This window comes from Heterocephalus glaber, unplaced genomic scaffold (genome assembly GCF_053883595.1).
Source record: "Heterocephalus glaber isolate CG9 unplaced genomic scaffold, H.glaber_assembly_v1.0 deba00001561, whole genome shotgun sequence".
In the NCBI taxonomy this organism is placed as follows: Eukaryota; Metazoa; Chordata; class Mammalia; order Rodentia; family Bathyergidae; genus Heterocephalus; species Heterocephalus glaber.
Window position 1 is genome coordinate 1,813,072 of NW_028258349.1, and position 26,046 is coordinate 1,839,117.

General features: G+C 50.0%; 1 protein-coding gene across 1 annotated transcript in view; it reads left to right on the forward strand.

Annotated features, from left to right (window-relative positions):
• Olfml2b (olfactomedin like 2B) overlaps positions 1–23,836 on the forward strand; it is a 37,621-nt gene extending 13,785 nt beyond the window's left edge. The window contains exons 4-8 of the mRNA XM_004865157.3: positions 2,953–3,129; positions 9,521–9,746; positions 10,862–11,365; positions 21,475–21,651; positions 22,766–23,836. Of these exons, the coding sequence (XP_004865214.2) occupies positions 2,953–3,129; positions 9,521–9,746; positions 10,862–11,365; positions 21,475–21,651; positions 22,766–23,367 (1,686 nt within the window). The 3' untranslated portion in view covers positions 23,368–23,836. The remainder of the gene's footprint in view (positions 1–2,952; positions 3,130–9,520; positions 9,747–10,861; positions 11,366–21,474; positions 21,652–22,765) is intronic.
• The last annotated feature ends 2,210 nt before the right edge of the window (positions 23,837–26,046 follow it).

Below are 26,046 nucleotides of genomic sequence, written 5' to 3' on the forward strand. Positions count from 1 at the left end.
TCTTCCAGAAGTTATGCCCCAAGCTTCCTCCATTTACAGCAGTGCTTCTCAAGCTTCCATGTGTGTGAAACACACCTGGTAATCTTGTGAAAATAGATTCTGATTTAGCTGGGCAGGGACCTGGGAATCTGGGTTTCTAACAAGCTCCTCCCGCATGAAGCCAGCACCTCTGGTCGTGCTTCGAGTAGTGAGGATTTGTGGGAGTCCGATATTTCTATGCTTCTCTGCAGCTGCATCTCCTCTGGTATAATCTGAAACCAAAGTGAAAGCCTTCCCTGGCCTCTCTGACACACGAGGTGCTACTGAGGGCTGGCTGAGTGCCTCCCCACTGCTCTTAACCACGCAGCAGGTGGGCTGCAGAAGCAAGAGTCAGCAGGCTGGGTGCTGATTCAGCTCTGCCACGGTTTCAAATGACTTTCAGCAAATCACATCCTTACTCTGGGCCTCAGTATCCTGTCTGTAAAGTTAGGCTTATGTTCAGGGGTCTATTCCAGCTGTGACTTTCTTTGAGAATAACAAACACATAGTATAGTCTGTGTACCTCTGTATGTATTAACTCATTTAATCATCACAGCAACCCATGGGAAAAGTGCTGGTACTATCATCATTTTACAGAAGGAATTTCAAATTTGCCTGAGATCACAGATCTAGAGTAACAGCAATGAGATGGAAACCAGACAGCTCCCTCCAGAGTCCAGGTTTTAACCACTGTACTTGACTGCCCCCGAGAAGCCCTACCAGGAATGACTGCACGCTCATAAAACCACTTACTCTGTGTATTCTCAAAACAAGACCTCTTTCTCATGGACTTTAGCCTCACAGTTAATTCTGTGCAATTTAAAGAGTCTGGCATGGGCGGAGCCCAATGGAACACAGTGAGCCCTTCCAGGACTCAAACTCTGGCGTGCACGAAGTGTCCTAGGCATGGCATGGCCGATGGTTCTGGAGCCTGGTGAGTTTAACAAGCACCGCTGGGCTCCTCCCAGCAGCCCCTGTAGGAGCCACTGGAGCCACAGCGTCTGGGTGTCGTGGTCTGCCTGGATACACACCTGTCACCCTGGCTCCGAGCTGCCGAGGCTTCCCTCTAGGACTTTAGCAGCATCTTCCCCAGAGGCAGGGCTGTACCTGTCAGTGAATGAGCTTTTGTGCTTCTCATACCCATCTGTTCGAGAAGGGTAGGAAGCAAACTCATCCTCGTTTTATCAGGCTACATGCCCTCCTGATTCTCACAGACAGAGACCAAAGGAGAACATCAAATCAAACATTTCAGATGCTCATAGAAACCTTAGTCTAGGGGCCAACATTGGACAGTGTTGGCCAGAGTTACTGCCTCATCACTGGCACACAATACCCGACACTTACAACTTAAAGGAAGAGAAGTTTTTGGCTCATGTTTTAGAAGTTTCTATCCTTGCATGGTCGATGGAAGGGCCTGGGTGGAGGAAAGCTGCTCATATCATGGTATGAGGAAGCAGAGAGAAAGGAAAGGCTGAGCCAGGGAGGGAGACAAACCCTTCCAGGTCAGCCCCCAGTGAACCACCTTTTCCAACCAGACCCCACCTCCTAACACCAAGCAGCTGTAGTGTCCCTACAATCCAGTGGCGGTGAACCTATGGCGTGGATGTTGTTTTTCTTGTAAGACAAAAGATGTTAATGTATGAGTTGTTTTTTCTAAACTAAAACCTCAGTATTCAGGCTTAATTGCAGTGTTGGTACTTTGCTTGGTTTTTTGTTTTGTTTTGTTTTGTTTTTTTGAGACAGGCCCTCACTATTAGTTCAGGTTGGCCTTGAACCCACTATGTAGCCCAGGCTGACCTCAAATGCACAGCAATCCTCCTGCCTCAGCCTCCCAAGTACTGGGATTACAGGCGTGCCCACCATGCCCAGCAGTGTTGGTATTTTGTGATAAATAAATGGGTTTGGGGTTGCAGTTTGGGCTCTTGTCTCTGAAAGATTTGCCATCACAGCTGTAATATAGTCATCTTTCACAGCCCCTGCCTCCGAGTGCATGAGGCTTTAGGGGGCATCCAGATATAAACCATAACAATGTTGGATCTCAATGGAGTCAAACATCTCTAAACATAACCACAGGAGAAAGGGCATCTCCAAGCCTGTCAACAAGATTCCTTTGATTCTGATCAGTTCCATGCTCATCTTGTACAGGGAGCTGCCTCCAGCCCACTGTCGGCTCTGAACTCACTCCACCCCACGTTGGGCACTCATAAGTCCTGATGTGGTTGGGACTGTCCCCAGTTAAAGTTGCCATCTTCTGGCCCTGCCTAGGACAGGAGCCCCAGGGCCATCTGGAGCCTTCCTGTCTGCCACCTTGTACCTCCAGCACTCAGAAGGACTCCTCCATGCTGGCTGCCTGCAGTGTAGCTTTGGCCCCTTCTGCTATGAAGCAGGTCTGGAACATGACCAAATGTACCAAGTGGGTCATTTGGGGCAACATTTTTATGGATAAATTGGAAAGTATGCAGCCAACCTGTCAATTTTCTATGATTGATGCTAAGGTGCTGGGGAAGGGTTTGTGCTTAACAGAAGAAACAAACTAAAATTATTTGGTCACCTCTTAAAAAATTGCTTAGAAAACCCCTCTTTTATCAGTTGAGTGACTAGTTCATATGGGTAAGTGAAAATAATTTTTTGTCATGTTCTTCCTCACTGGGTAATGGCAGATTATGCACAAGTGACAAAAAAAGTCAGGTGTCCTGGTTGGGGCAGTTTTACAAGAAAAGCCACGGTAGATTGGACAGTATTTCCAGCACTGCAGGGGCTGGGAATGCTGCCTGATGACCTGGCCCTGGCGCCTGGCACACAGCTGGGCACACACTTGGACTCCAATCCAGTTTCTCAGCTTGCCTGTTGTGTCTCTGTGCTGCAAGGCTACCACCAATAGCTGCCTCTTGCTTACCTCCAAAGCAAACTAATAGACTCTCTTTTTCTTCTCAGGAAGTTTCTAAAAACCTCACCAAGGAAAATGAGCAAATCAAAGAGGACATGGAAGAAATCCGAACTGAGATGAACAAGCGTGGCAAAGAGAACTGCTCGGATAACATCCTAGACAGCATGCCAGACATCCGTGCAGCCCTGCAGAGGGACGCAGCCGCCGCCTATGCCCATCCTGAGGTACAGCACCCACCTCCAAGGGCCTCATGTCACACACCCCCAAAGCACTATACCAGCAGTTCTCATTTGCATTGAGCTTTTTGGAGTTCAGTCCTCTCACAGTCGTGGTTTCGTATCTGTCAGTAGTTTTGTAAGTGTGATGGGAAAGGGTTGGCTGTATTTTACCTGGAGCCCAGAGAGGCTCAGGGAGTGTTAAACCAAGACTGAAATCTGGATTTCCTGACTCCCATCCCCATTGTTTCCTTGATATCGCATCCTGCCATGGTGAGCAGCCTTACATTTACAAGCAAGGAGGACACACGTGGTGCCTTGTCTGAATTCACTCCTGTTGTCCCTGTTAGTAGCTATTAGTAGCATTCTTTTTTCCTCTTGGAAATGTCCCATCTTGGAAACAAAAAATAATGTGGTTCCTCTAGGAATAAGGGACTTGGTCACTTACTACATACTTTCATCACTAACTGAGTGGTCTTTAGCACAGCTCTCAAAAGCAAGCCAGGCAGAGCTCAGTAGACCAATTAAAGACGAGGATCCAGTTCTAGTGATGCTTATGGTCTCTCTGGCTCATTTTGGAAGTGGTGACAGAGAGTCTCAAACCTCTGTCTCTTCCCACCCAGTTGTGTTTCCAGCACAAAGCTCCCTTGCATGAAATAGAACACATCTAACGTAATTTGAGTGATGGCAAAAGACCTACTTGCTTTAAAATGCCTCCCATAGCCAGACATGGCGGCACAGACCTATAATCCCAGCACTCTGGCAGGCTACAGCAAAAGGACTGCAAGTTTGACTCCATCCTGCAGGCAACTTGGTGACTTAGTGAGACCCTGCCTCAAAAAATAAATCTAAAAAGGGCTGGAGGTATAGCTGAGTGCCTGTTTCTTTTGCCTTTAGTTACTACTTAGTTGTATTTATATGTTGATGATTAAATGTGTTACCATGTAGTGTACTGGGTTATCTACTAAACTGATGGCCAATAAATAGGCAGTAATTTGGAAGAAATTCCAAAAGTGTGGAAGGAAGAACAGGCAGAAATGGAAGGGTCCTATTAGCAAGGCAGCAAGAAGTATAAGAGGCCTCTGGGCAGCCAGGGGACAGCAGCCTTTCGGAAAGGCCTTGGTTACTTTAACTGCTTTCTGAGGGTCCACGGTGGGTGGCAGAGCTGAGGCACACTGGTGTCTGGAGTGTGGTCCCAGGCGTGTTACTAAGGGATCCCCTCAGCCTTAGGCAGTTGCTCTGGGTGTGGGTTGAGCGGGGCCTGGTTCAGTTAGAGTCCCTGAGCTGTTTTCTCTATGTGCTGTAACATGAAAAGGTTGGGAAGTGTGTTAGTCAACTTTCTGTTACTGTAAGAAAATATCTGAGATAATCAATAAAAAGAGGAAGGGTTGGGCCAGGGATTTAGCTCAGTGGTTTCGCCACCTGCTGTGCAAGCGCAAGGACCCGAGTTCAATCCCCAGAACCAAAAAAAAAAAAGAGGAAGGGTTTATTTTGACTCACAGTTTCGGAGGTTTCCATCTATGGTTGGCTGGCCCTGTTGCTTTGGGGAAGGAGTACGTGGTGGAGCAAAACCTTATGGAGGCCAGGAAGCAAAAGAGAAGAGAAAAGGGTGGGGTCCCCATATCCCCTCCAGGGCACATCCCCTGATGACCTCACTTCCTCCCACTAAGTCCCACCTCTTAAAAGTTCCACACCTCCCAGTAGCGCCATGTGCCGGCAACCAATCATTTAACGCAGGAGCCTTTGGGAGATGTTCCTGATTCACACTGTAGCAGGAAGCATGGCTTGCTGGGACTCTGCTGCCTTGGTCATTATGAATTGGGGTGAAGAGGAAGAAGACTCGGATTGAGCAGGCAGCAGTGGTGGGTTTGGGAAGTCTTGGGCGCTTGTGTTGTTAAGGCAGATTAGGACTTTGAGGCGACAAGCCCTAAAAAAGTCTTGGTGTCTGTGCCTCCCTAATATGTAACTCAAAATAAAACAGTCTCAACCATGAAATAAGTATAGGGAAGGCTAGTCATTTTCTGACTTTTCCCATGATGATTACTTTGATGCTTTGTTGAAAATATTGTCTTCCTTCAGAAATGATGTTTAGGGGCTGGGGCTTTAGCTCAGTGGTTCCACCACCTGCCTCTTAAGTGCAAGGTCTTGAGTTTGATCCCCGGTACCAAATAATAATAATAATAATAATAATAATAATAATAATAACCAACAACAGAAATGATATTTATTCTCCTTGTTGGGTGTCTACAACTCACTGGTTAGTGAGCATGTGTTTAGTCTGCTTGGTGGGACACCCCTGAGGGGGTCATGACCAAAAAGCCAGAGGACTTTGGGGACGGAGCGGGGTGTGAAGGCACCCACTCCCCACACCCGGCCCACCACCTCTTAACACAGCCATCTGACCACCTCAGCCCCCAGCTGCCCTCTCTGGCTTCCAGTTTCCCAGTCGGCTGAGTGGAGAACTTATCCATCGTCTTGATGACACATTCTGTGGTATGTTTAGGAATCCAGCTCAGATTTCCTGAGGGCAAACAGCAAACCAAATCAAACGCACCAAACTCTCTTTCTCCTTGCTCAGCAAAGTCCTTTCCCCTCCCTTAGTCCCCGTTCGGCACACTGCTGAAGTTTGCACAATCCGTCCAGACCAGACTGGTGGCGTGGAGAGGGGAAGTGGTACAGGAGGCCCCAGGAAGGTGCTTCCTCTCCCTCCGCAGCTGTCTGTCTCTTTCGTGAACCCTGTGCTGAAAAGGGGTGGATGGGTTTGGTTGTTTATGTTCAGGAGTCTTGGAATGCCGAAGGGTAATTTGCAGGAGGCCTCTCCCCAACATGGCCCTTGCCTGGAGGGTTGGCAGGGGGCTCGGGGCCTGGTTGGGAGTGGAGAGGGCAGGGTAGGAGTGGAGACCTTCGATGCCAGGAGCTGAAGTCATGCAACAGACTCTTGGATGAACAGAGAGAGGAAATCAAAGCCCGGTGGGGGCAGCTGCTGCCAGTGAGTCCCAGGAAATTATATGTTCTCTGGCAAAGGCTGTCCAGGGTCTTGCTCCATCTCCTTGGCTGGGACAAAGGACTGCCATTCCCACCCTCCCCTGAGAGCCTGGAACTAAAGAAGTCCCTGGGGTTTGCCACGAAGAAATGACAACTGAATTCTGCAATGTGGAGGGAAACCAGGGTGCAGCAATTAGATGCTCCTCCGGTCTGAATCAGGGCTTCGGCCTCTTGCCAGCCTCTCCAGCAGCTGTTTCCACTGGGCCTTGAGGGATCCCCCAAGTCTGCTGGGCAGGAGCCAGGCCATGGTCCCGAGGGCGTGGAGATGGAGGCAAGTTTTTGGATGGCAAATGATTCAGTCTTGTGACCATGGTGGTGGGCAGTGTGGCATGATGGAAGGAAGAGCCCAGGCCCTGCAGGCAGCAACCCTGGGCCTGCTTGATGGTTGTGTGACTTAATAAATGCCGATCTGCTGTGTAATTTAGGGACTTCAAATTACAAAACAAGGGCTGGGGATGTGGTCAGTGTGCTTACCTAGCACATGTGAAGTCCTGAGTTCCATCCCCAGCACTGAAAGAAGAATTGTTCAATGTCTCTGAATCTGTTTCTTCATCTGTAAAATATGGATAACAATATCTACCTTACTCCTCTGATGTAAGGTTGAAAAATAAACTAAAGGGACGTGGGCATCCTAGATGCTCCCTGAAATACCATCACAAGCAACCAGGAATCCCTTACACCTCTGGTTGAGTTCACATCACCGGCAAGACTAGAGAACCGAGAGAAAGGCTGCCCAGGGCCCAGGTGGCCCGCTTCTTCTGGACAGCGCCTGGGCCCCAGCCATCGGAGGCCAGCAGAAAGGAGTCCCCTGCTTCCCAGTAGTCTGTGGTCACTGTGCACTGAGAGAGCAGTGTGCACATTCAGGAACCACCCTATGTGCCACACCATCTGCATAAACTCTGGTCACGGAAAACAAGTATAGACTTGGGAGTGTGGCTGGGAATGAGGACTCTGGGCTTTCTCCAGGCTTGATTTTAAAGGTCAAAACAAGAGCTGCGTTTGCTTTGTCCTCTGCTCATTATGGGAGTTGGCCATGATGGCCAGGTCTTCGGCTAACTCGGACAGCCTGAGGCCCTGCTGTGCCTCAGGTCGCTGGTCATCCAGGAACCTGGGGACCTGGCTCTGTTCCTGGCTAGATTTCATCAAGGCCTGGAATGGCAGGATCTAAGGGAGCTCACCTACCTCCTCCTGGTGGGGTGGGGGTGGGGGTTGATGGCTTAGATGGCTGCAGGAAGCCACTTTTTCTTTCTTTAGCCATTGGAGTCCTCAGAACAGCAGGGCTGGGCCACACCTCTCTCAGGTCCGCGCACTTCTCTGACAGGCTGCCGCTTCTCAGCAGCTGGTCCACCTAGAGAGCAGCTACTACTTTGAGCCCAGCCAGCTCACAGGCCTTGTGCCTGTAGTCCTTTGCTCTGAGAGGTGAGTGGTTGTAATCCCAGGCCAGAAGTGTGCCTGGATAGCCCAGCTCAGAACCCAGACACCTGGGCACACTGTGGGCACAAGAGGCTTTCCTGGGGCAGCAGCTCTCTAAAGGTCAAAGCCGTCCTTCTACACTACCAGAACTGTCACAGTGACATTCTCAAGGTACCCAGACACCAGGTCATGGGCTGCCTACCTTAATGCATCATTTGATTTGCCAGAATTCCAGTTCACCAAATATTAAGGCTAGGAGTGTGGCCTTAACCCCAGCTCCTTGGGAGGTTGAGGCAGGAGGATCACAAGTATGAGGCCAGCCTGGGCAACTGAGTGAGACCTTGTATCAAATTTAAAATAAAGAGGGCTGAGATGTAGCTCACCTAGATCCATGAGCCCTGGGTTTCATTCCCCAGTACTGCAAATACATAGATAACTATGAGGGGGCATCCGGCAAGGGAATCAAAGATGATCAGGAGGGGTCTCTACTCTTTCCAGTTCTCACAGTGCACAGAGACGGCAGCCTAGGAGAGGTGCTGGAATAGAAATGCAGCCTTGTATCTGGTGGGGACTCTGTTCAGCTTTGAGGAAGAGGCCCAGAGACAGTGCCTTAAACAGTGGGGAGGTTGTTGTTCTGTCACAGGGGAGAAATCTGAAGGCAGGCAGCCCAAACCTGGTGTGGTTAGCTCAAGACATAGTGGCTTCCATCCTCAAAATCCCCTCATGGTCACAAGATGGCTGTTCAGCTCCAGCCATTCTGACCACATTTGAAGCCAGAGAAATGAGGAGAGAGCAAAAGATGCCTCCCAGCTGCATCAGTCCTGCTTTTAGAGGACTTTTCCAAACTTCTACCAACTTCCACCTACACCTCATTAGCTAGAATTCAGTCCACCTTCATGCCCGTCAAACCTGTGTCTGTCAGTGAGGAACAAAGGGGAAGGGATTTGGGGAGTCAAAAGTGTCTGCCCCAAGAAGAAGAGTGAGGAAGGAGTATTTCCTTAGGGGCCTGAGATTGTAGCTGGGCCTTGAGAAACAAGGAGACTTCAGTACACGTGTGGGATGTAATGGTTTTCCAAACAGAAAAACAACCTGAGGAAAGACCCAGCTGCTCAGGAGAGCCAAGGGGCCCAGGACAGCCGGGCCACCAGGGACGGGGAAGGGCAAGAGAGAAGGATGAAAGCCAGGCATGGTGGCACACACCTGTACTGCCTGCACCCAGGAGGCTGAAGCAGGAGGTTCACTATGAGTTTGAGGCCAATTTGAGCTACATGGTGAGTTCAAAACCAGCCTGGATTATATAGTGAGACCTTGTTTCAAAAGCCCAACAGAAAGTGAGGGAGGGTATGTGGATACACGGAGCTGGGTCTAGGTCAGTTTTTAAGAGCTCTGATCACCAGGCCCAGGACTTTGGACTTTACTCCTTTATTCCTCATGCAGGAGAGAGGGTTTGGGGCTGGAGAGTGATGTGTGCTTTAGGAAGCCTAAGTCTGGTAGCCATAAAAGGTGATGGGTACCTTGGTCCTCAGGGTTCATGGCCCACCTGGCACCCTTCCCTTCACACTGGGCTCGCTGCAAGCATTTTAGATCTGAGCCACCTGAGATTCCCAGGCCTGGGTTGGAGCTGGGAAGACAACTGCACACTCTGCACAGAGTAGTGTCAAGGTCAGAGACACCGATTCTGGAGCCAGACTGCCCAGGTTCAGATCCTGCAGTTTACATGACCCCTCTGGGTGCCTCTGTTTCCTTGTCTGCACATGAGCATGATAAAGATGGGTTCTAGCACTGATGAGAAGGTTAAAGCAACCCACACGCTTACACACAGAGAAAGCCCTCGGGAGTGCTGCTGTTGCCAGTGTGGCCCTGGCTACAGCCTTGCTTCCGCCTGACCACCCTCTCTCTGACCAGTGACCTGTCCTTCCCTTGTGTCCCCTCCTCGGAGCAGTATGAAGAGCGGTTTCTGCAGGAGGAGACCGTGTCCCAGCAGATCAACTCCATCCAGCTCCTGCAGACTCAACCCCTGTCCCCGCCCAAGGTGGTGAAGCCACAGCGGCCCCTGCAGAGGCAGGTGCACCTGAGGGGCCGGCCGGCCTCCAGGCCCACCATCATCCGGGGCATCACCTATTATAAAGCCAAGGTGTCGGAGGAGGAGAACGACATTGAAGAACAGCGTGAGTTGGGGCCAGCAGAGGCAGGGCAGGGAGGGAGCGTGTGGAGAGGGACTCCCCAGGAACCTTCCCTGGTCTGGTTACTGCTGTGGCCCGGAACTGTAGAGTTACAAGTTACCCACTGTTATGGTGCATTTCCGTATAACTTGCTGAGTGGCCTTGGGCAAGTCACTTACCCTCCCTGGGCTTGCTGAACCATGTGGCAGAGCCTGGCTGAGTGGGAAATGACTTCAGTGCCCTCTAGTCAGGTCCTCCTTGTTTGCAGATGAGGAAACCAAGGCATGGGGGGAATGATATGCTCAGGGCCGCATGGTAGGCTTCTGCTACCTGTTCTTCCTCCAGGCCCCTGAGCCGAGTCTCTAGCACCTCTCCTTATTTTTCACAGAAAAGAGATTAGCCTTCTCCCCATCGTTTATTTATTTTATTTTATTTATTCGTGTTGTGGTACCAGGGATTGAACTCAGGACCTTGTGCTTGCAAGGCAGGTGTGGTGCCACTGAGCTAAATCCCCTGCCCTTATTTATTATTTATTTATTTATTTATTTATTTATTTATTTATTTTATTTTGAGACAAGGTCTCGATATGTTGCCCAGGCTGGGCTTGAACTTGCAGTCCTCCCGCTTCAGGCTACCAGACTGCTGGGATTCCAGGCACGTGTCACCATGTCGGGCTCCTCTCAGCCTTCTCGACCCTCCTTACTCTACTCTGCTTTCCCCCAGCACCTGTCTATTGTTTGGTGTCTCCACCACTAGACAGAAGCTCATGAGGTCAGGGATCACTGTTTTGCTCCCTATGTGGCCCCGAGGTCAGATGAATGGAATAGATGCTGAGCTTCTTCCTAGACGCCAGGACTCAGAGCCTGGGACTGTGCCTCCCGCCAGGGACCCCTGAGCTCTGGGTGGAGTGTGGCGCAGTCTGCTCAGAGACCTTCCAGGAAAGGCACTGTTCTTCCATCCATGCTACTTGGCCCCTTCTTCTAGGTCCCAGCTGAGCTGTGTCTCCAAAGCTGGCCGCCATGTTGAGGGCAGAGGCTCTTCCCCACCTGCTCGTCACCACCCGACTCTTCCAGGCTGGACCTCTTCCCACACCATCACTGACCCTTGTGTTTGTTTCACAGAAGACGAGCTTTTCAGTGGTGAAAATGGAGTGGATTTGCTGATTGAAGAGCAGCTCCTGAGACGTGATGACCTGCTGACCAGTCCCATCCAGAGGCTGAGAGCCACCCATCACGGTGCTGCTGTGACCGCTGCCCCAAGTGTCCAGAACACACCCCAGTCCTCAGCGCCCAATTCCACTAACCCTGCTCTCCAGGCCTCAGTGGCGCAGCTCTCGCCAACACTCTGGACCACACTAGTGTTCCCAGATTCCACGAAGGAGGCACCTTCTGCTCAGGTCCCCTCTACCACCGTGGCCCACACAGCCACCCAGCTACCTCCAGCCTCAGCTGACCCAGCAGCAGTTCCTGGAGATACATTTGTGGAAGTGATAGCCACGGCCCCAGTCCCTCCCACCACAGTCAGGACAGATTCTCCAGGGAAGGAGGCAACTCCTGGACAGGGAACAGCCCTAGTCATCCCCACCCTGACCACTGAGGAAGAAGATGACATCCGGAATGTCATAGGTGAGTTCACCCCACCTTCCCCTGGTCTCCTGGGCAGCTCAAGCAAAGGGAAATCAGGTGAAAGAAAGAGGTGCCAGATGGCCAAAGATCTTCATCAAGAAAGGCAAGGGGGTGCAGCTCACGTTGGAGAACTTGCCTGGCATGTGCAAAGCCCTGGCTTCATCCCCAGAACTGCAAAAATAAAAGCAAGCAAGACAAAAAGGAAAGGCAACTGGAGTTATACCTTTGACCAATAATTAGTGTTGGTATCTAGGGTTTATATTTTTAAAATGTGACCATGGTAAGAGTGGGAATCTCCTTTTTGAAATACATAAATGAACAGAGCCAAGATCTCGCCTACATCTTTCAGTTTTATAAACATTTATGGAGTAGGCTTTGTGATGAGTATCAAAGTATCTGTACAGTGATCAAGTTTTCTACAGTAAGTTCATCAGACCATGAAATAGCAAAGGATTCTTACTAGGGGAACAGTCCCAGGATCATAGGAGTACGGGAGCAAGAGTAATCAGTTCAGAGCACCCTAGCGCAAAATCTTTGGAGGCCCAGCCCTGGAGAACATGGAGATGTTGTGGCATTGTGTGACAAATGCTCTCACAAAGGAGTGGAGAAACAATGAAATGAAAGAGGGAGCACTTTGTTGGCCTGGCTGCTAGGAAGGCTGGGGGATTTTTTTTTTTCTTTTTTGTACTGGGGATTGAACTCAGGTCCTTGCACTTGTGCAGCAGGCAGTGAAACCACTGAGCTAAATCCCCGGCCCCTACTGGGGCATATCTTTATTGTGAACTTTTTTGGGGGGAGGTTAGCAGGGATCGAAATCAGGACCTTGAGCTTGTGAGGCAGGCGCAGTGCCACTGGGCTAAATCCCCGGTCCAAAGGGGGATGTTTTTAAAGGAGGTACATGAGGTGGGGTTTGAAGAATTAATGGGATCTTTCTATATAGGAAAGAGAAGTCCTCTGAGCTTTAGATCTAAAGGAGGAGGACACGGCCCTGTTTTATGCCTGGGTGCTCCGTGACTGCAAGATGACTCTGAGAATGAAGGGACTGAGGGAAGGGAGGCAGTTGCAGATATCTACTCCAAAAAGAATTAAACCAGCCCTTGATTAAGTCGCCACTGAAAGTTATAAAAAAAAAAACACTACTGAATAATTATTTTATCAAAATATTTATTGAAAAATCCACTTACTTTGGGACAGGACATGATTTGCCTCACATACCTCTTTCCCTTTCCTCAGTTTCTATTCCCTTGGCTGCCTTGTTCCCATTTCTTTGGGAGAAAATGCCAGCTTAGGCATGTTACAGGAGCCATGAACCTGGGTGCAGCCTGCTCTCTGCCCTTGACAGCTGTGTGACCTTGGCCAAAGCTCTGACTTTCTCTGGGTCTCAATTGAATTAGCAGCTTTCTAAGGCCTGTGTCTTCCATTGTATCCCCTGGTTTTCTGCAGGAAGTTCGCCGGGCCTTCATATAGCAAGGGATACTTAGTGAATGAAAAATCCCGGAATAATGGCTGAGCAGGGGAGTGGCCAGTAAGAGAGGAGCTTAGAGCCACATCTCCTAAGCAGTGGCCTGGAGGATGTGCAGCAGGAAGGCAGTCGGTGTTTGGACCACTGAGGCTGGGTGGGAGCAGGAAAGTGTTTAGTCTCTTGTCCTTTCACGGAGGGAGAAGGAAGCCAGAGCAGAAGGTCACTTCCCCACCTTGTGAATAGGCAGTGGATCCCGAATAACCTCTGCAGAGCGCTCTGAGGCTGAGTCAAGGCTCCTACTTCCACCCCAGCTCCCAGCTCCCAGCTCCCAGCAGCAGCCATGGACCACAGCCCCTAAGTACTGTATATCACCTCATCCTCTGCTGTGGCGCAAGCTCCCTGAACTCCATACCACACCCTTCAGCTATTGTCACCTTTGGGTGAGAGGAAAGTTCCCCCTGATTGTTAGAAGTCTGCCCTGCCTCCCATCATGGGTAGCTGGAACACACAGCGTGAAGACAGGCAGCAGGTGGGACCCTCAGACCTGTGAGTCTTCAGGTGATGGGGTGGAGCCTGGGGCCTCTTCCCTCAGAGACTTACCAGTCCAGAGGGGGGCGCCTCACTGTCTCCATAACCACCTCCACCTGGGTGCCTGCACCCAACCTCTCCCTGTCTGCCCCCCACATTGGGTTACCAATGGGCTTTTCCAGTGTCGTTCCCAACTTGGACCTTTCTGGGGCTCTTAGGACTCCAGACAGAGAAACTCCAATGTCCTGAAAGATATTTACTTCGTGGTGGGAGCTGGGAGACCGGGACACATTTTCTCTTCTTGGTTGGTGTTCTCCTCAGCTAGAATAACAGCCACTAAGAGGATGTCAGCCTCCCTTAAAGACTAGCTGGTGGGGTTTTTCAAATAGAGCTAGGGCTCCTGCCACCAGCATCTACTCAGAAAAAGTCTTGGATGTAACCATAGATACAGTGTTTCCTTCAAATACCAAAGGTAGGACCAGAGTGGCAGGGATGAGAAAGATCTGCCTGCACAAGCAATGTAGAATTTTGATGAGTTTGTTTGGATTTTTAGTCACTTATCATTGTTGTCAAGTGCCTCTGGCTGGCTGCTGTTAGCAAGAACAGGATTTCCATTCTGGAAGCTTCTCTGCAGACCCCTTGACTTGGCTGTGTCTGGCCAAGGGAGGCCATGGTGTGCTGACATCTCCTAGTTAAGTAAGAATCATTTGGCTGAAACAGACACAGGCCGCTGACTGCTGCCAGGGAGAAGTTGTTCGCTGCTTGATGGCTCTGCTGACTTTTGAGCTTAGGATGCGGGTTTTAATGGGGCTGCCTTTAAAAGGGACCTTGTATTTCATCATATTCCAAGCCTGATTTTGTGATTTCCTAAAATGCCTACTGTTATTCTTGGAGGAGTTTTCAATCCTCACAAAAATCCCAAACACAGGTAAATTAGAATTTATTTTGGGTTGTGCAAACAAGTCTTTGGCCACAGTGTAGCCCCAGGACAGGGGGAGGAGAGACAGTGCTGATGACAGGAGCCCAGCTCGGGAAAGAATGGACGAGCACGGATGTGGCGCCCCTGCTCGGCAGCCGGGCTTATAGGTGGGTCTGCTGAGCTGCATGGCCGCAGCTTAACAGACTCCCAAAATTTATCAGGGACAGTTCTTGAGTGATTTTTAGAAGAGGCTGATTTGGAGACGGGAAAGAACAAAGAGGCCAGTGAGCTTATGCTAATACCAGAGAAAGCCAGTTTCACATTTAAATCTAAGAAATACCATGATCTGTGAAGAATGTCTCCCCCACAAAGCACATGGCTTGACCAGCCCCCCTCCAGCTGAGGGGTGGGACAGCCATGCTGGCCTGGGTCAGAGAAGAGAAGGGCACGGGTGGGGCGAGGGCAGCACTTTCCAGAGCCTCCACAGTACCCAGACTTCCCATTGTTCAATCAGTCAGTGTCCCCAAGTCTCTGGACAAGCACCTGCCCACCCACTCACCCTCTGCTGACTCACCTGATCCAGCCCCCTAGGCCACTGAGAACTTCGCTTGTCTTACAGCCTGAGCCACTGGCCCTAGACAAGAGAACTTAGAATGGACAGGGACCAAAGTCTGAGTCTCTCAGCTGGATAAGGAATCCACCATGATTCACTCAGCATGAGTGACCTCCCAGCAGAGGCGATGGTGAGAGGCTGGGTGAGAAGGAAGGGAAGGCCGCAGACCAGAATAGGGCTGGGGGCAAATCAAGAGACAGAGGGTGCTGAACATAATGACCATATGCAGAGTGGGTCCTTAGAGTACTAAGAGCCACCAATGTGTGGGTGCTGCTGGTGTCGGGACTCAGCAACAGACATGCAGGGCCTGCCCTTGACTTGCTCACAAGCCATGTGTGAGATCGACACAGAACATGGTTTCAACCTGGGTGGTGAGCACGGTGAAGGAACACACAGGCTGCTGAGGGTCACGGGGTTGCTTCAGAGACGCTGTGCTGACTGTGCCATCTTGAAGGACAAGGGGAAATGAGGCAGTTGAAGGAGAGAATGGCATTGCAGTGAGAAGGCTTGGAGCCAACAAGAGCACCTGAGGTGATACAGCACAGGAATCCAGCTACAGAATTTGCAGGGCTGGGTGCAGAATGAAGAAGCAGCGAAAAGACTGCTAAAGGTAGTGAATACAAAGCTTCCTCCTCATTCCAGAGGGAGGGGGTGTGTCTCTTGTCTCTCCATGCAGTGCTTTTTATTTGCTATTTCATGGTGGTGTAAAGAGAAAAATATTAAAACTTTAAGAGCGTGAGTTTTACCATTCATCCTTACATGGTGCAATGTCAGTTTTGTTTCTTTAGTTTTTTGGGTTTTTTTGGAATGGGGATCGAACTCAGGTCCTTGCACTTGTGCAGCAGGTGGCGAAACCACTGAGGTAAATCCCCAGCCCCGTTTGTTTAGTTTTTCTTTGTTCTTTTGCAATACTGGGGCTTAAACCTAGGAAGTGCTGAGCTATGTCTCTAGTCCTTTTTATTTTGAGACAGGATCTCACTAAGTTGCCCGGGATGGGTTTCAACTTGTAATCCTCCTGCCTTAGCCTCTGGAGTACTATAGTTGAGTGTGATTACAGGTGTGCACCGCCATGCCTGGTATACACATAAGCTTTCAGGGCAAACGTGAGATCTTTTAATTTACATGCAGAATGCTCACTGCACACAACTCACCCGTCTGTCCCTGCCACACTTGATCTGTGCACATTGACCCACATGCCCTCCTTCTGCTACTGAAGGAGGAAGGACTAAAACGAAAAGTAACTGTGGGTGCCCCTGTCTTCCTTCCTCTCCTGCGTCATGCTCCACATGAGCTGCTGTCTAACACAAGCAAGAAAGGGCAGGGTCCTTCTTTCCACTTTCCAGCCAAGCCCCGATTGGTGTGTGAATGTGGCCGTGCACTTACTGTGTGCTTAGCTTGAGTCTGCTGAGCTCCCTGCCTGAGGGTCCCCCCAGAATCCCAAGTGCAGTGCGCACAGCAAATCCAATATGCAAACAGGGGCAGGAAGACAGACACGGGTATCTCACGTCCTCCTGTGTTCGTATTTGTCCCCTGTCCCATTAAACTTCACTTACAAAACACAATTGCAAGGGCAAATGAAGAATTTCAAGATAGCAACAGCAGAGCATTAAACCCTAGGCAAGTCCTTCTGAGGGGCCCCTGTGTGACTGCCCAGGTCAAACGCCCATAAAGCACCCTGGGGGATGCCCAATTAGTGAGAGATCTTGGCCAGATTCACCCCAAGATGGGTTCTCACAGTCTTAAGTTTGATCGCTTTTGGGTCCCCTGCTCATCTGCTCCCCTAGACTCTGGTGCCACCTGTTGTCTTTCTGCCTGGTCCCTGGACGCATTGAGTTGAAGAGGCGAGAAGGAAAGGATGAAAGCCCCTAGAGTGTGCGTGGAAAAGGGGGTATCGGGGTGACCCAGGTTTCTGGCTTGTTCAGTGGGTAGTGGTTCTCTGTCTCTGTCTCTCTCTTTTCTCTCTCCTCTCCCCCCCCCCATCTCTCATGTCTCTATCTCTCTCTCCTGGTACTGTGGTACTGGGGATTGATTCCAAGTTCTTCACACTGAGCTACATCCCCAGCTCTTTTAAAATTTTGAGACAAGGTTTTACTAAGCACTAAATTGCCCAGGCTGGGCTCAAACTAGCAATCCTCCTGCCTCAGCTTCCCAGAGTGCTGGGATTATAGGCAGGCATCATCATGCCCAACTCAAATGGATTTCTTTTTTAGCCCATCAGGTTTGAGGATCAGGAGGACAGCCAGGAATACCTCAGGTAGGCTATTAGATGTCTGATGCTCAGAAACAAGACCTGGGCTGCAGTTATCCGTAAGAGCTGAGCTTGCCCAGTGAGTGCCGGAGGACAGAGAGGAAGGGGGAAAAAAGTGGAGCTCTGGGACATAATATCTGGAAGGGAGCAGAGCTAGCCCGAGAACTGGAGAAGATCTGGCTGGGAGAGGGCGGGAACCTGAGACGATGGCAAAAGAGACCCTCCTGAGCTGAGTGTGGGTCCCAGGGATGGCCTACAGTTTCTGACCCAAGGAGAGGCTTGACTGGAACAAGAGGACCAGAGTGCACCCCTGGGGGGCAGTGCCAAGCAGGTAAGGCAGCCGTGGGTCAAGGGATAATAGTGTGCAGGCATCGTGGGTGACAAGGGGCGCCCTGCAGAGATGCAGGCCAGGGAAGCTCACAGCTGAGGGCGGGTGGGGAGGCTGGTGCGCATTTTAGGGTGCTGAGATTCAAGCAGGTTTATGTGCTGAGGGCAGGGATGTTTCTTTTCAGGGGGGCCAGCTGCCTGGCAGGACTAGTGATAAGTGAGTTAATCCATAGAGCATGTTGGTAATGTTGGCTGTCACCACCACCACCATCCTTGGCAGGCCTGCTCAGGGGGAACCCAGATGAGTCACAAACAGCACTGCTGTCCATGCAGGTCCTCTGAACTGCCTCCGATCCTCTGACATTAACCTTGAAGAGAAAACAACACACAGTGCTTCTCTCCAAGGCTGCTGTCTGCTGCCAAGGGTGGGAGCCTCTGAGCCGCCCCAGCCTCTCAGGGCAGGGTGTTGTATCTGGACCCCATGGCCTGGACCTCCTCCCTTGCTCCTGTCTTCGGATGCTCTGAAACCACATGCCTTGGTTCTGCCATTCCTGCCTGGGCTCATCCACCTTGTGTGGCGGCCAGTGCCTGCTCCACCTCCGGCCATGTGGAAATACATCCTGAGGTCTCAGGCATGGGGACCCCAAGCCTGCAAACTGGGCTCCCTTCTTCCTACAGGAAATAAGGATGCCTCCCCTAACCCTAGAAGCTGACTTCATCTGCATTAGTTTCCTGTGCTTCCAAATTGCCCTAAGTCTACTGACTAGAAATGACAGAAATTTACCATTTTAACAATTCTGAAGGCCAAAATTACAAATTTACAGGGGTAAAAAACTCACGGTATCAGAGGACTGGTGTCTTCCAGAGGCTCTGGGGAAGAATCCATTTCTTGCCTTCTCCAGCTTCCTGTGGCTGCCAGCATTCCTTGGCTTGTAGCCATATCACTCCAGTCTTTCCCCCATCATCACATTGCCAGCTCCTCTTCTGTAGTCACATTTCCCCAGGACTCCTTGTTAAAAGGGCACTTGTGACTGCACTAAAGACCCACTCAAATAATCCACTCAAATAAACTCTTCAAGATTCCCTCCCCCTCCCCCCGACAGTCTCACTATTTTGCCCAGGCTAGCCTAAAACTTGTGATCCTCTTTCCTCAGCCTCCCAAGTAGCTGGGATTACAGGGATGCACCACTATGTCCAGCTCTCCTTGGGATTCTTGACTGAATGACATCTGCAAACTCCCCATAAGGTCACATGCCCAGGTTCCAGGAATTAGAGCCAGGGCATCTTTAGGACTGTCACTCAGCCCACCATGCCGTCTACAGGGTGGATTCTGCAAGCCCTCTTGTGAAGTAGGCAGGACAGGCATTGTACTTGTTTGACTGCTGGAAAAATCTAAGTTCCATGACCTTATGGAGGCAACACAGACTTTGGAGTCAGTGCAGGGCCAAATCAAAGGCCAAGCCATTGGCTCCAAGTCTGAGCACATGTGCACCCCACATTAGGGCCCTGCCATTGAGAGCCTCAGTGTGCAAACAGGACCCTGGAGGGGCCTGGGGGCTAGCCCAGGTCACCCAGATGTCAGAACTCAGATGAGCTCTGGCTTCAAGAGCCCCTCTGCAGTTTCCATGCCTGGCCAGGGAGGCAGCACGACCATGGGAACCAGCAGAAACAGCTCTCCTAACCTGGCCATTTGGGAGCTTTGGGGCGTGGCTGGGAGATGCTTTTGAGACCAGGAATTGGTGTCCTTGCTGGGCTTTGCCAGGAGAAAGAGCATGTGCAAATCGCTCCACAGGGATGGCACAGGAAGGCCCACCTTGGGGCAGGCAAGCGTAGCAGCCTCTCCTCTGGCAGCCAGGCCCCCATGTGGTGCCAGGAATGAGATCTTTTCCATCAGAGTCTGCTGCTGGCCTTAGCCAGAGTCTTCTGTGTTATTGTCTTGAACAGATGAGCTCAGTTATGGGAGAAGGAGGCATTGGCATGTGGGTTTTGTTGTTTGTCATGTGGAGACTGGATCTCTCTCCGCGTTTGTTGTCAGAGCCGAACTAAGAAACCTCATGCAGAGCTGCCCAGGCTGGCCAACTACACCCATCTGTGGGGCCTGCCTGGAAAACAGTGTTTGTCCCACAGTCACCCCAAAGCTGCCCAGATCCAGGGCCAAGGACACAGCGGCCTCCCCCATCTGACCAGCTGCAAGCCTCAGGCTCCTTCCTCAGACCATTTCTGGGGAACGGAACATGCAGTATGATCAAAATGCTATATAAGGTGAATGTTTAAATTAAAACATTTATTACAGTAAAAGACACATTGCCATTAATCCTCAGCAAAATACTCATCCTCGCTTCAAACACACTTAATCCCATCATTCCTCCCACATCCTAAAGCAGTTCTGCAAGTCTTTTTTCATGTTTGTGGGGTATGATAAAAAATACAGTGAATGCTGCTGCTGAGTGCCACTGAAAAGAAAGGTAGGCTGGTAAAAACATTACAGGGTGTCCTCTTCCACCTTATTCACTGGATCTGGCACTGTGCAACTTGTCTCTTCCCAAAGTCAACATGGCCACGAAAGGTAAATGCTTTAAATCCATTCAGGACATCAAGGCAGCCATGACAGTCCTACTAAAGACACTCATGAAAGAGGACTTCCAGAGCTGCTTCAGAAAGTGGCAAGAACAATGGAACATTGTGTTCTAAGTGAGGGGGGGATATTTTGAAGGGATTAATGGCAATGTATCTTTTACTGCAATAGTTTTTTTAAAAAAATTAAACATTCAGTATATTTTTTCAGTCATACCTCAAAGTGTTGGAACATTTGGACATGGGGTGACCTGGAATCAAGAGAACTCTGAGTCCAAACTGTAGGCCTGTGTTACTTTTGTCCCAGAGGAATGTCTAGAACTAGTTTTCTAATCACCCTTCCTCATCTGGTCTGCCAGTCTTGATGGCCAGGGAGCAGTGAGAGGGGGATGTGTCAAGGTCTGCTGTCCCTGCAGCCAGAAGGGATGGAGGGGGCTGGAAGAGCAGGATCCATCTAGTTGTCCCATTGCCTTTTCCTGTCTCCTCCATAGCCCACTAGTGGGGGGACAGCAAGGGAACATGCCCTTGAGAGTCGAGTGTGACTTCAGTACCATGCAAGCCCATGTGCCAAAGTAGTATTGAATATAAACCATTGCAGGCTTTCAAGTTGGTCTTAGAACCCAGTATCATTCTAGTGGCCTTTTAGGACCACTGGGTACTGGACCACTCTGAAGGATATTGCTGAGTTCCTGTCCTGTTGAGACCAACTCAAACTTTGACGGAGACTCCTGTGCCGCGAGTGAGCTCCTTGTGCAGGAACTTGGGACCCTGCTTCCGTAGTTGCCCAGCAAGGGACCCTAGTGTCCTGCTCCCAGCAGTGACTGAGCATGGATTTGAGATCTGTGCCCTGAGGTCACACCCACCACGTAAGCATGGCTGGCCTCAGACTGTCAGCTGCTGGCACTCAGTGTTCCTGGTTTTGCCCAGCAGAGTGCTGGCCTCTTCTCACTTGTCACACCACCGTGCACTCCCACCGGGGTCAAGCCATCTGCTGGCACCTGCCACTTGCCAGACACTGTGAGCTCTGAGTAGGAAGAGCACCAAGTGGAGAGGCCACACCCCCAGCTCCGCTGGTGCTCACATTCTGGTTGGGATGAGGAGAGAGAGCCCAGGCATTGGGGAGGGCAAGAGGATATGTCCAGTCGGGGAGGTATATGCATGGCACTGTGGGAGCAGGGTGAAACAGAGCATAACAACAGACTGGCTTTCCTGAGGATGGAGGTCTTAGGTCCTTGAGGAATAGGATTAAAAAGTCAGAGAACAACAGGAGCAAAGCATGCTGGCATGACAGAGCAGCAGATGATGCTGGAAGGATGTCTGAGATCAGGTGATGGGGCCAGTAAAGGCTGCCGTTCAGATCAGGAAGGGGAGCCCGCAGAAGTTTCAGGGGTGGGGGTTATTAGGTCATCCCAATACCCATCCACCTCTTCTCCCCCAGGAAGGTGCAAGGACACCCTCTCCATGATCACGGGACCGACCACCCAGAACACATACGGGCGGAACGAAGGGGCCTGGATGAAGGACCCCCTTGCTGAGGATGAGCGAATCTATGTAACTAACTATTACTATGGCAACACCCTGGTAGAGTTCCGAAACCTGGAGAACTTCAAACAAGGTATGTGTTGGGGACCCATCTCAGAAAGCATTTCCCCTGCCCTATTGCCCTCCGGTTTTGTTTGTTGGTTGCCTTATTGATTGGTTTTTGCAATATTGGGAATTGAACCCAAGGCCTTTCCGCTGAGCTACATCCCCAGTCCTTTTTCAAATGTTTATTTTGAAATAGACTCTCAATCACTAAATTGCCTGGGCTGGGCTCAAACTTGAGAATTTCCTGTCTCAGCCTCCCAGTGTGCTGGGATTACAGACATGCATCACCATATCCAGCTTGTCCTTTGTCTTCACCATGGCCAGGCTTCTTTGGGGTGGTGACAATAAATGAGACCAGTGACATCTTCTGGTGGTGAAAGGACCTTTCCTGGGAATGCGGCCCCCTCTTCCACCCTGTAGGGACCAGCCTACAAGCTGAGCTCCAACCTGACCAAGGGGTGACAAAGATGAAAAATAAAGAGACACAGAAATGAGTTTAAATCTGGGGGGCCAGAGGGCTCATGTCAACACGGAGCCCAAATGACGGGCGCACCTTAGCTTTATGCACTCAGACACAGCAGGAGCAATTAGAGTTCCACAGGATTCATCTGTCTCCCTCTCTCCATGGTACTTGTCCCGGTAAACAACTTAACCTCCAGTGTTTTGACTTTTCCCTGAAGCGTGTTAGCATGCTTGCCTGCCCTCCTTCTCCTCAGTGCTCACCAGGAGGCCAGTTAGGCTTCATTCTTCCCATCTGCTTGCTCTCCACCCCGCTCTCCCTCACATTCTCTGCTCCCAGCTCTGCTCCTCTTTCCCAGCTCCTGGGACTTGGGATGACCTTGAGTCCTGCCAGAAGACAGCAGTAAAACATCTTCCTTTCCCCATAGCCTTCGACAGTTTACAGATCACACTCAGATATTAGCACTTTAGATCCTTGAAGGCCCAAGTGAGGCGGAAGGGAATTGCCATGTAACAGATGAGAATCCCAAAGTGCACGATGGTTAAGTGATTTGCTATAGAGAGTGCAGAGCTGAGACACAAACCCAGGTGTGTAGAGCCCTGCTGATGTCTCATCCCCTCCCAGGAGCCACTCGGCCCGTCCACAACACTCCCCTCAAGCCCCTGCCTTCTCGTTACCCCAGGTCGCTGGAGCAATTCCTACAAGCTCCCGTACAGCTGGATCGGCACGGGCCACGTGGTATACAATGGCGCCTTCTTTTACAACCGGGCCTTCACGCGCAACATCATCAAGTATGACCTGAAGCAACGCTATGTGGCTGCCTGGGCCATGCTCCACGATGTGGCCTATGAAGAGGCCACGCCCTGGCGGTGGCAGGGCCACTCAGACGTGGACTTTGCTGTGGACGAGAACGGCCTGTGGCTCATCTACCCGGCCCTGGATGACGAGGGCTTCAGCCAGGAGGTGATCGTCCTGAGCAAGCTCAACGCCGTGGACCTGAGCACACAGAAAGAAACCACATGGCGCACAGGGCTGCGGCGGAATTTCTACGGCAACTGCTTCGTCATCTGCGGGGTGCTGTATGCCGTAGACAGCTACAACCAGCGGAATGCCAACATCTCCTACGCCTTTGACACCCACACCAACACACAGATCGTCCCTAGGTTGCTGTTTGAGAATGAGTATTCCTACACCACCCAGATAGACTACAACCCCAAGGACCGCCTCCTCTATGCCTGGGACAATGGCCACCAGGTCACCTACCATGTCATCTTTGCCTACTGACACCCTAGTCCCTGGGAAAAAGAAGCAACGAGGGGCCACTAGCACCTTGTGTGTGTTGCATATGTGTATGTGCATGTGCGTGAGTGTGCAGGTGGGTATGTGTTGTTTAAAAATATATATTATTTTGTATATTACAAATGTAAAATGACAATTTGGGTCTATTTTTTTGTAATGTGGATTGTAGATCAATCCATACGCGTATGTGCTGGTCTCACCCTCCACAGTTTATATTTTTGTGCAAATGAACTTCTCCTTTTGACCAGTAGCCACTTTCCTTTGTGCCCCTCACCCCTCCAGCTCCCAGGTCTCAACTGTTGGAGGTTTCTTCATCCGGGTCTTGCAGCAGACAGTGCCAGGGCAGGAGTGAAGGAGGAAAGTGGCAGAAAAAAAGTTTCATGTACTGGAGAAGTTCTAAAAACCTAGAAAAACGCCTTTTTTTTTTTTTTTTAATAAAGGAGAAGTTTAAAATCTTCCTCTAGTGTGATGTTTAGTAGGGATGTGTCTAGCCAGCTGTTGGGTGCCTCTCCTGAAGGTGTCCCCCACAAGTGGTCTGCTGTGTCCAAGGCAGGTCCAGGAGTTCCTTCTCCCCTGCTGAGACAGAGGGATTTGAAACAAGCTGACCCTGGGTTTTCTTTTTTAATTGTGTGACACTAGTCCACAACACACACAAATGTTTAAGGACATTTCAACATTCATTAGACTTCTTGATTGACTCTAAACTCCCTTAAAACCAGTGTGTCTTAGTTGTTCTCTTCCAAGCCAGGAATATCTAGTTCTTATGAGATAGCTTTCCATGCAGATAACAATGTCCAGACTCTTCTCCTCCTGTAGGAAAAGCTGCCTCTGGTCTCCTGTAAGATCTTTTCACTTCAGTCCCATGGATGGGGTGGACCCAGTAGAGGGGAAGGAAACTTGGTAGCAGGATCGGCGGTCAAGTTTTGAAGGTCCTTCATTAGCAGTTCAGAGCAAACTGGATGAGGTACAGCCGCTGAATCTTTGGGTGGAATTGTCTTAGTATGACATCTGAAAAGACTCCAGGGCCAAGGTTAAGTCAAGGTTTTGTGATGGATCTATTGGCAGGTGTATGGCACCCTCAAGAAGCTACTCCAAGGTAGCCCCCAGTGGAATTTTGCAGCCCTAAAAGAGACACAACAAATGGCAGGGAAATAGGCCAACATTGAATCTGTGGGTTGCTGCCTTAAGCCTTTTCTCACTTTCACTCAGATAAATTTTTTATTTTGAAATAATTTTAGATTTCCAGAAAGTTTACCAAGTTAGTAGAGAGTTTCCACATACCCTTCATTCGGTTTTCCCCAATATTAACATCTTAGGCAATGAAGGACTTTGTTAAAACTAAGAAGCCAACATTGATAAATTACTGTCAACTTGGATCTGTGAAATCTCTGCAATCTAGAACTGTTTTTCTGTCCTTTTAGGCCACAGTTATGCTGCAGAGACAACACTTTTTCTGAGAAGTACCTTTTTCTGGCTTCCTCTGACATCTTCCGCCAGGTCCTTTCTCCCTGCTTTCCCTTTAAAGACTTGATTAGGTTCAAGTTAGGCATTTTTGGCAGAAGATTTCACAGCGGTGCTGTGAACAGCATTTTCCGTATTCCCTACTACTGCTGCCCTTGTCAGCCTCACCTGGTAAACCCTCCGGATCTATTCTACCTATTCTACCTATTCTACCTATTCTATCTATTCTATCTATTCTATCTATTCTACCTGTCTCCTGGCTCCCTTTCCACTCTCACTGCTGACAGGCTTTGATCATGTCTCAGCAACCACTGGGGACACGTGAGGTCTTCTGGGTGGTGATCAGCAAGCAACTCAATTTTTTCCCACCAATGTCCCATAAATGTACTGTATTCGGTGGGCCCGTTCTTTTCCTGCTCCTGTAGGAGAACTTGGACAAGCCCCTTGACTTCTTTGGCAACTCTTGGGTCATTAAAAGGTACTGTGACCACTTTAGTTTAGTACCTAAACTTTACAGGTTTATTTGAGAAATTCAAAGGGCCAGTCCACTTTAATAGTCAAAACGTTGAACTGGATTTCAGGTTGCCGCCACAGCCCTGTCTGTCCCTACCAAGGCCTGTTGTAGATAGGAATTCTGGCTGACTTTTGTATTGGTCCTTACAGAGGGGAGCAGAAGAGTGAACAGAAGGACAAAAGAAAAAAACCACTTGACTGGTAAAGTTCTGTGGTCCAGATCTCCTGAGCACTTATGAGAGTGTTGTTTTTTTGTGTTTTTTGTTTTTTTGCAGTCCTGGGGATGGATCTTAGGGGCACTGTACCACTGAGTCACACCCCAGTCTGTTTAATTTTTGCTTTGAGATGGGGTCTTGATAAATTGCCTGGGCTGGCCTCTTGCCTCAGCATCCAAAGTAGCTGAGATCATGGTGTGCACCACTGCACCCTGCTCTTGTGAGTTCTTTGAAGAACTGCCTCCCTTTTTGCTGGGGACACCTTGTCATTTTCTCTTCCCATAGACTAACATGTCTCCATTCTGGCCAACTGTCCACTCCTTCCTGAGTGCCTAGACAGTGCTGTCTCCAACTGCATTCTGCTGAAATCTCTGGCCTCTAAATGGCCAAACTGGACGGGACCCATGATGGCCCCATACATAGCCACATCTAGTTCACAGAACACTCTTATGCATTATTTATCCTGACAAAGTCT